Source organism: Macrotis lagotis, chromosome 6 (genome assembly GCF_037893015.1).
Source record: "Macrotis lagotis isolate mMagLag1 chromosome 6, bilby.v1.9.chrom.fasta, whole genome shotgun sequence".
Lineage (NCBI taxonomy): Eukaryota > Metazoa > Chordata > Mammalia > Peramelemorphia > Peramelidae > Macrotis > Macrotis lagotis.
This window is the reverse complement of record NC_133663.1, coordinates 206,400,392-206,410,241: the sequence shown is the minus strand read 5'-3', so window position 1 is coordinate 206,410,241 and position 9,850 is coordinate 206,400,392. Positions and strand designations below refer to the sequence as shown.

The following is a 9,850-nucleotide window of genomic DNA, read 5'->3' as shown; positions in this document are numbered from 1 at the left end:
AAGCTATTCCTTTTAAAAAGGAACTTAATCATTGATTCATCTTATTCAATGCAAAGCAAGAAAATCACCAAATCCTTCCAAATAATTCAAGTTTGTCAGGCCTGAACTAAATCATGTGGTCATTCTGCCCAGCCAGAAATTGGCAGGGCAACACTACATGTGTTCCATATCCTTTATAAAACAAGGAGGTTGAACTAGGTGACTTCTAAGTTTTTTCTAGATAGATCTGGAATCTATAATCCTGAATCCCTCTTGACATATTTCCTAAATCCCCTTTGTGCCAAGTGGCTGCTTAGAAATAGAGTGAGGTCACTTGGATTACTGGTAGACAAAACAGCTGATGCTCTATGATGTCAGAGTAATATCAGGGTCACTTATTGGGACAAGAGATCAAAAGATCAGTCCTGATACATAAGGTAGGTGCCTAAAGAATTGTATCTAAGCTGATCTACATAGTGTGAAGACAATTTTCCTAAACCAACTGATTATTTTTCTTAGTTTTTTTTTGTTTCATTTTTATCAAGGTTTTATTTCTTACAGGAAAATAGTTGCCACTGAGGTTAGAATCTTTCTGATCTTGGGGATATCTGAAATACCCTGTCTCCTGTTCTTCTTGAATTTTTTATTGGTAAGAGATCCTTTTGGGATGAGGGTAATATAGGGGAGGAGGGGCATAAGGGTCACTGGAGGCATTCGAGGACAAATATGATACACATTCTGTTGGAGTCAAGAATGGAAGAAGGAAAGGACTGAAGGTATACCTCCAAAGTACTAAAGGTGTCTCAGGGAAAGCTTCAGCTGTCAGCTCCTTTTTCTTTTGGCCATTCTGCAAACCCAAAACAAGGAAATCTCAAAACTAGATCAGATATGCAGTTGAAAGAGATTCAGATTTAGAGTCAAAGCTCAAATCCTGGCTGTGTCATAATCTGTGTGACTATACACAAGTTTCTCTCTGGGCTTTATTATTTTCATCAGGAAATGGAGAGGGTTGGGTTTAGTGTCTCAGGCCCCTTCCAAAACTCAATCTAATCTCTTATGATTTTAAATCACAGGCAAGAATCAGGGAGAGTGTGTGTAGAAGGTTTCACATGATTATACTTTTTAAAAATTAAATATTTATTAAAAGTTCACATTGTGCTAGACATTTTGCTAAATACTAGGGATTCAAAGAAAGGCAAAAATACATTTCCTTTTATTGGATCCTCCAGGAACTCCCATTCTAATGGGAAAGACAAGGACATTTTTAAAGTGAGTTTAAGACATGCTAGATGAGTAAATAAGCATAGATGTGGGCAGTAAAAGAGTCAATAAATTAGCCTTAGCTAGCATTAAGGATAAAATAAAATATTTTAGGAAAAGAAAACAAAAAAGTTTGTTCTTGTGCTCTCAGTTACAGTTTATATTCAGATTATGGGGAAAGAGCTTTCCAGTCTTCAGCAGAAATTTATTTAGAATCTATAAAGCAGAAATCACATGACAACTTTCCTTGAGGGCACATGCCTCTGATTGTCACATTCTGGGTGATATTAGATTTCTCAGGGACCTCCCTTATTGATTTCTTGTGAGTAGGAGGCACATGGATTAATGGTGTTTTGGTGACTGATTTGAAGGATGAATTGTGGGTTGTGCTAAATTTTCCTACAGGGTGGCCTAATATTTGAACCAGTTAAGGTTGAAGGATGATTCCCTCCACCTTTTGAGCTTCTGATTCTTTTCTTGAAGGCTCACAAATATAGTTGCATGCAATAGAGGGCTCTTCCAAGGGATTATGTTCTAATAATCTGTGACTGTCTTCAGTGCTGCTACTATATAAAGATGCACATTTGATACTGTTGAAAGAGTATTGAATTATAGGAGTCAGAGAACCTGAGTTCCATCTCTGTCACTATTACCTATGCAACCTTTGGGGAGTAATTTACCCCATCTGGGTTTCAGTGTTTGAGAGTTAAAATAAGGTTTCAGATTAGATTCCTTCCTGATATAAATCTGTGATACTATGAGAGTGAAATCTTATGCATTTTATACAGTGACAAATTGGATATTTCCTAGATAAGGAAAGAGAGAAGAATAAGAAGGAGAGAGTGCTACTAAAACTACATTCCTTTGTAATCTTATTTGCTCTAATTCTCTAAATACAAGGATATATAAATTCAGTTCCCAGAAGGAAAAACTTCTGGTATAATGTTTCTTTTTTTTTTTTTTACTTTACACATATCCAATATTCCACAGAACTTAATAATACATTTAATTTCTCACCAAGTGAAGTAGATGATTAATGTTTATTCAACAAATATTTATAGAATCTCTAATGCAAAAAGAAATCAAAGGATCTAAGGGGGGGCATAGATATAAAAGTGGAAGTGTTCTTCAGGTCACCTATCCCAGAAGCCCAGAGAGGTCAAGGGCCTTGGTCAAGGTCACACAGGTAGTAATTAGTGGACAAATTGGCAGCTAGGTGGTGCAGTGTATAGAGGACCTGGTGTGGAGTCAGGTAGTATCATCTTCCTGAGTTTAAATATGACCTCAGACACTTCCTAGCTGTGTGACCCTGGGCAAGTCACTTAAACCTGTTTACCTCAGTTTCCTCATCTGTAAAGTAAACTGGAGAAATAAATGGAAAACCACTTCAGTATCTTTGCCATGAAAACTCAAATGAGATCATGAAGAGATCAGAAAAGACTTAAATTACTGAACAACTGAAATGACATTTGACCCTGAGTCTTCTCCAGATCCAGAGCTATATGTACAAAATAGTGAATACAATTGTTCAACATGATCCCTCTGTCAATACTGCTTTATTGTTTTAATGTTTGAGTTTCATTGGCAGGTTTATATGGGTGGGGGGGTAGTGATGTAGGTAATAATCAAATAACAAAAGACATCAATTTTTTAAAATAGAAAGTAAGCAGTCCTGAAATTATGAACACTGCCTTAAAGAAAACATATACTCCTAAGATTTGAAATCATTGCTACTAGGCTATATAATGAGTATACTAGGAGAATTTAGTTTTGGCTTTGCTATGCCCATTGTTTCAATTAATATTTTCCTCAGGAATCTCTGGAGTTCTCTTAAGTAAACCGTTATATAACCTATAATAATTTCTTTTTGCCTATTTTTTCACCTATGATAGTTTTCCCTTCCTATTTGTTTCTATTTTAAACTATTGTAAAATAGCATTTCTTGAATGGTAAGAGAAGCAATGAAGACATTTCCTTTACTGACTGGTGCAAAATTTTCACAAAATTATTGAATATTTCATGTATAATATGGAAATATCTTTAACATCAGACATGTAAAGTTTAAGAGTAGACAAATTATGGTAGATAAATGTAATAGGAGTGCTATGGGATATAAATGGATGACTTCTATTCTTTAGGAGGTATAGAAATTAAGGCTCTTGCTAAGGGTTTAAAGCTTTTACACTTTATCAAGAGATGGAATTTAGTAATGTTATGTCAAAAAGTTCTATGGGGATGTGGGAAGAGTTATCTAACTAGACCCACAGAAAATTTTGAGTTATTACTTGGAACATTGTGTCATAGGAGTATCAAAGAGTTCAAGTATTCCTTGAAGTGAATAGCTTCCACAGATAGAAAACTGTTGCTTTTATTTTAGGGTTTGGGTTTTTTTTTTTTGCAAGGCAAATGAGGTTAAGTGGCTTGCCCAAGGTCACACAGCTAGATAATTATTAAGTGTCTGAGGCCAAATTTGAACTCCAGGCCGGTGCTCTATCCACTGCACCACCTAGCCACCCCAACTGTTGCTTTTTTAGTGTAAGGGTATATCAAAGCTGTGCCTTCTGGATCTGAGAACTAGCAATGGACTAACAAGGATACTCTGTCCTTGTATAATTTTCTAAAGATTGCATCTATTTTTCTTGGGACATTGACATAGGAGAGAGTATTACACTTTTTTTCTGGACAAAATGCTTTTTTTAAAAAATCATTTTATTTTTATAGGGACTTCATTAATACTTTAGTTATCTCTTATTGAGGAAAGTTAAGACAACTTGGATTGCCCCAGTGGTCTACTTTTCTTGATTCTGGTGAGAAGCACTTCAAGATAGGAACTGGGTGATGGAAATTCAGTGTGGGTTTTCAGGATATTTTATTTGTGGAAAGGTTTAGAAGATGCTTGCGTTAGAGGAAATACGATGCAAGAGATAGGTCCCTTGACTTGGAATACAAAAGAACTGAGTTTCAAATCCCTTCTAAGATATCTTTTCTAGATGTGAGATCTCATGAAGATCACTTGACTTCTTTTTTCCTCAGTTTCCTCATATGTCAAATAAGGGTAAGATTTGAAGACTGAAGGTTCTTTCCACCTCTAAAGCCTATACCTATGATCCTTTGAGAAAGATGGATAATTCTCAGCCCAAATTTTTTGATATTCAACTTTCTTACCCAAATAGTTTCAGATGCCATTGATTTTATCTTTTGCATTTTGACCAGAACATTTTTGGTAAGAAAGTTATTTTTATTATTTTTTTTTAAATTTTAGGCAATGGGGTTAAGTGACTTGCCCCAAGTCATACAGCTAGGCAATTATTAAGTGTCTGAGGCCACATTTGAACTCAGGTACTCCTGACTCCAGGGCCAGTGCTATATCCGCTATGCTACCTAGCCGTCCCATGGAAGTTATTTTTAAATAAATTGATGTAGTTATGGTAGACTGAGAAAGAATGATCCTTCATAATAGGATTTCATTATTTTGGTTGAAGTATTTTATTCCCATTAAAAGGAGTATTTCAATCATTTTCATTTCAATTACAAATGAATATAAGTAAGGTTTTTAGAACTTATTTTCATAGGAGTCAGAAAAAAATCTAGAGACCCATGGGGTTATTCAAAGACCATAATTCACTTCACCTTTTCCCTATTTGTAGGAGGGTTAGTATTGAGATGATGATATAGCACAATTCTAACTATTCTATTAACAATCCCATTGATGGAAACAAAAAGCCCTGTATTTAAAAGCAAAAATAAAAATAACAAAAAACAAAAACATTCATGTAGTATTTGGGTCAAATTCTAAAGATAATCATTCATTTGCCTTTATGAGGTCATCTGGATTCTTCGCTTCTTTTGTTAACGTATCTCAAAGAAAAAATTTCCAACACATCAATGGGGAAAAGGCAGAAGACATTGTCAAATGGTGAGCTTTGACTTTTAGCCATTTCATAAATGACTCCATCATACTTTTTCCTAATTTCTGTCCCTGCCTATTTGGATTAGGTCATTGACCCACGAGAAATAGGAGTGTTGAACTATAGCCTCAGTTATCACATGATCCATAAATCACTTAATAGCTCTGAACCTGCTTCCTTATCAGTAGAATGGGGATAAACAAAAAAAATTCCCTGTGTGCCTCAACAAGTTCTTGTGAGGATCAAGTGAAGTAATGTAATAACATTAAAAATAATTAGGTAGTGCTTCCTTTCTCCCTTTTATTCCATGATTAGTCCTATTTCATAGTTTTCTTTTCCATATATGTTATAATATGGTATTTCCTTATCCTCATTTACACAGTCTCTTCATCAAAAGCACCAGTATCTCAAAGGGGCTTTTATCATCAGTCGAAGATGGTACTATTACCATGTTACACTCACCAGTCAATGCCATCAATCACTGAAGAGTATCTGTCCAGAGCTAAGCTATACCAGACTCAAACCAAAATGTCAGTGAATCCTCCCTGCAAAAGTACAACTCTACCCTCATCGTGCCACAAAAAGGCTACAACTATACTACTACCCCATCTTGAGCACGTGGCACTGTTACCACATCTGGAGACGCAAGCAACAATTATGCCTTCACCACACTTGAAACACTGGGGTAAAGACACCATTATTACCTCTTCATGCCCTGAATACCGAGCTACACCTCTTTTTGGTTTTAATCACTGGACCCAGACTCCCTTGATCCCTGCCCCCCTTCCTAAGACCTCATCTAGCCCTGTCCACCTTCCCAGGATTCCCCAAGGCTGTCATAACAAATCTGAGGCTTGATCATACCTGAGTAATTGGTCCACAATTCCATCATGCCCTGACCCTAAGACCAGAGTTCCAATTCCATGTTCACAATATACTTACTACCAGGCCAAAGTGACAAATAAAGTATTACCATATCTCAATCCCCAATCATCATTGAGCTCAAGAAATTGGGATTGGGCTACTTCCCAAATTAGATGCCTCGACCACCAAAACATTGAAGCTATGTCATTTTCATGCTCAGATAACTATCCCGAGATCACAACTATGCTGTCATCACAACCCAGTCACCAGGTTAGATTCATAGTTGTGCCATCAAAATGTCCTCCATTGGAGCCTTTGACTCCAATGGCTATGACTGTGCTAACCCCAATCTCAAATCATCAGGCCAGAGTGACAACTTTGCCACCAAGGCATGACTCAGATTCGCTCAGGGTTACCTCAGTACCCTTCCAATGCCACAATACACATTTGGCTGAGGCTCCACTGATAACCCTTTGCAAATGGATCAAGGGAACATATGCACCAGTATCCTACAATTTAGCTAAAGTTTCACTAGTTTCTGATCAACAGGCTAAAAGTTTAAAAGTTCAGTGAGTCCTGACCACCCGACTGAGGTTTTACATTTCAACTACTGTGTGTCACCTCAACTAGTCCCTGGTCAAAAGGTTGATACACTACCAAACCCAGAACATAAATCTCATTTTACAGTGCACCTTAAGCAACAGTCTGAAACTATATCAGACACCTGCTGCCAGCATGAGCCTATACCAGGTCCAGATAATGAGATCAAGAAACTACTTGAACCTGAACATTTTGAAACTCCTAAAATACATCTGGATCATTCTAGTGATGCATCAATGAATCTAAACCATAAGGAAACAACTTCACCAAATCCCATCTCCCAACCTGAGATTGCATCAGGAACTAATGACAGGGATGAACTTATATTAGATTGTGCCCACCAGTATAAGGGTGAAAACAATTTAGACCACAGGACCAAAGGTATTTTGGTTTCCACTCACCAAATTAAGGCCACCCTGGATTCTGATGACTGGGTGCAGATAGTACAGAGTTCAGAACATCAGCCAATACCTTCATTGAGTCTGTGCCAAAAAGTCAAGGGTGAAGAAGTCCCTGGCAACCAGGATCAGTCTTCACCAGTTTTCAATTCAATGGAATGGACAATACCAGTCTCTGACCATGGCACTACAACTTCAGATTTTGACCATCCACCAGAGGCTCAACCAAGTGCTGAGCATCAGTATACCCTTAGACTTAGTCCTGACAACCAGACTGATCATAAAGATCTCTCTCCAACAAATCTGGAAAAGAATTCTAAGGATATACCAAACCCTGACAACCAGCATCTTCTTTCCCCAAGATCTGACCACCAGAAATCTTCTTCAAACCTGAGGGGTACCCTGAACCCTCACTACCCAACTGAGGTTGTTTCACCTGATCTTTATCACAAGTCCCTGGAAAGTCAGGCAGAGTCCTTAAAGTCATTCACAGATATTCATTCAATATATGCTACTGAGGATGGTGGGACTATCTCCAAAGAATTTTTCAGAAGTATCATTAATTCTATTCCTCGGGAGAAAATAAAAAATGATATCCAAAAGCAGATTCTCCTGAGGCGAATGAGAGGATATCATAATACTCAACCTGACTCACATTTATCAACAACTTATGCTATCTGCTTAGCTTGTGCCTCTTGGATTCCATATGGTTGTCCTCATGTAAATGGAATAAAAGATCCTTATGGAGCACAATTAGTAGTTATGCCAAGTCCTATGCCAACTTGTAAGGATGAGATGGGTATTAAATATGTTCTCAAAGTTCCCCAGTTGAAGACAGGTGCCTTTTGGGACTCTTCACAGTTTACACCTGCAACTTCATCTTCCTTTCCTCACACTCTGCCCCTTAAATCAAAAATTGATTGTCAGCTACCAAAACGGATGACTTGGCTCAGCTTTATACTTGCTAAAGGTGATCAACCACATGGGAAAAAAAAATCTGGAAATCAGCAATTTAAAGGAAAAATTTCTATGAATTTCAGCACCCCCACAGAAGAAGTGAGTAGAAATGAGGATGTTGTAGGAACTCTACTAGACAAACTTAAAAAGAAGAGAAACGTAAATTAAAAAACCATCATTCTAAAATAATTAGGTTTCTGTAGATCTCTGAAACTTGTGTCTCATTTTGTTATTCCTTGCTATAAAATGGAAAATTACTGAACCTTGCTCCCCATCCCCTTGTATTTATGAGGTATCTAGTAATGCATCTTCCTAAAGAATCAGGGAGAAGAGCTTCTATGTTCTTTACTGCATATACCATATTCTAAAAGCTAGATGGCAGAAAGCATTGGTAAGGCTTGGTAAGAATTTGTGGTGTTCATCCTCTTTATACTGACCTTCCCAATCCCAAACCCCATGTATACCTCTTTTAAAATACAAAAAAACAAAACTTGTTCATAGCTCTTAAGGGAGATAAAACTACTGTATGATTCTTTTGGCAGTAGTATGGAAAACATTTGTCTGCTAAAGCCTCAAATTATAGAATTCTCCTCCCTCTCAGTCTTGATACCTCAAACCTGGTTCTGAAGTCACCCAAGGAGAGGCAATACTGGACATGCTAAAATGAGTTTTGTTTTTTTTTTAGGTTTTTGCAAGGCAAACAGGGTTAAGTGGCTTGCCCAAGGCCACACAGCTAAGTGTCTGAGACTGGATTTGAACCCAGGTACTCCTGACTCCAGGGCCGGTGCTTTATCCACTATGCCACCTAGCTGCCCCTGAAAATGAGTTTCTTCTGATGAGATCTAAAAAAAACTCTTTTATTGAAATACTAAATGTGTTCAAACACTGCCTCATTGACAGAATGATCAGACACTTTAAAGGTTTCTTCTGATTAACTTCAGAGGTTCTGCAACCTGGAAGGCTTTCACAGATTAGCTTGTCACAGGGAGTCCATAAATCCATCTGGGTCATGTGAAGAGGTGGAATTATTTGTATGGTTATATACCAATTCAGTAACGGTTTCTGAAGTAAGCAAATTTAAAGACCCTGCCCTTGCTCTCTCTTTGTACTTACCTATTTGAAAAAGGGACAAAAATGATTCAGCTTATACCATTAACTGTTCATTCAACCTCCAGCCTTATTTCTTTCCTTTCATTACCTTGGATCTCTTGGATTACTAAAAGATATTTCTTGGTAGAATGAATGCTGGCATTCTTTGAATGTATCAAGCATGATTATTAAATTTTTTTTAAACAAGTTTTAAAAATATTTTTCTTGGCATTATCATCTGCTGCAGTGTTCTCAATACTTATTTTTATGCAAATCATGAGTATTATTTGGTAGTACTCACATATTCCCATATGCCCTTTGGAAATCATTAGGATAACATGAGGAAACTCCTGCCTAAAGTAGATTCTCCCAACTTCCCTGATTTTGTCAAAATCACAATCATCCTGTTACCCAGTTTTATAAACTTGAAATCAAACTTGACTTTTTTCTCTCCTTTAACCCTTCATTCAGTTGTCCAGTCTTAAAGATTTTTATCTCTTTATATTTTATGTACACCTCCTTTTCTCCACTAATATAGCTATTACACAGTTTTAGCCCTTTATCACCTTTGCCAGGAATATTATAATGGATTCTTTTTTTTTCACTGTCCCTCATTTTATTAATCAAAATTATCATCAATAATAGATTAATATTACAGTGAATTAATTTACAGGGAAAAAATTTACAGAAAGGGACTTTCATGAACTTTTATCATAAATAATCCCACATCAATGGTCCATTTGTATAAACCCTGACTGATTTGCTGTATATCTTCCACCTTAATTTATATATAAA

General features: G+C 36.8%; 1 protein-coding gene across 2 annotated transcripts; it reads left to right on the top strand.

Annotated features, from left to right (window-relative positions):
* The first annotated feature begins 373 nt into the window (after positions 1-373).
* Positions 374-8,155, top strand: LOC141491989 (uncharacterized). Of its 2 annotated transcripts, none has more exons than XM_074192675.1 (5): positions 374-416; positions 541-628; positions 5,063-5,155; positions 5,530-5,832; positions 6,699-8,155. In XM_074192675.1, the coding sequence occupies exons 3-5, from the start codon at positions 5,125-5,127 to the stop codon at positions 8,132-8,134; spliced, it is 1,770 nt and encodes a 589-aa protein (XP_074048776.1). In that variant the 5' UTR covers positions 374-416; positions 541-628; positions 5,063-5,124; the 3' UTR covers positions 8,135-8,155. The 2 variants fall into 2 exon arrangements, with proteins under 2 accessions (XP_074048776.1, XP_074048775.1); XM_074192674.1 differs by having other exon boundaries at positions 402-416; positions 525-628.
* Positions 8,156-9,850: the final 1,695 nt, after the last annotated feature.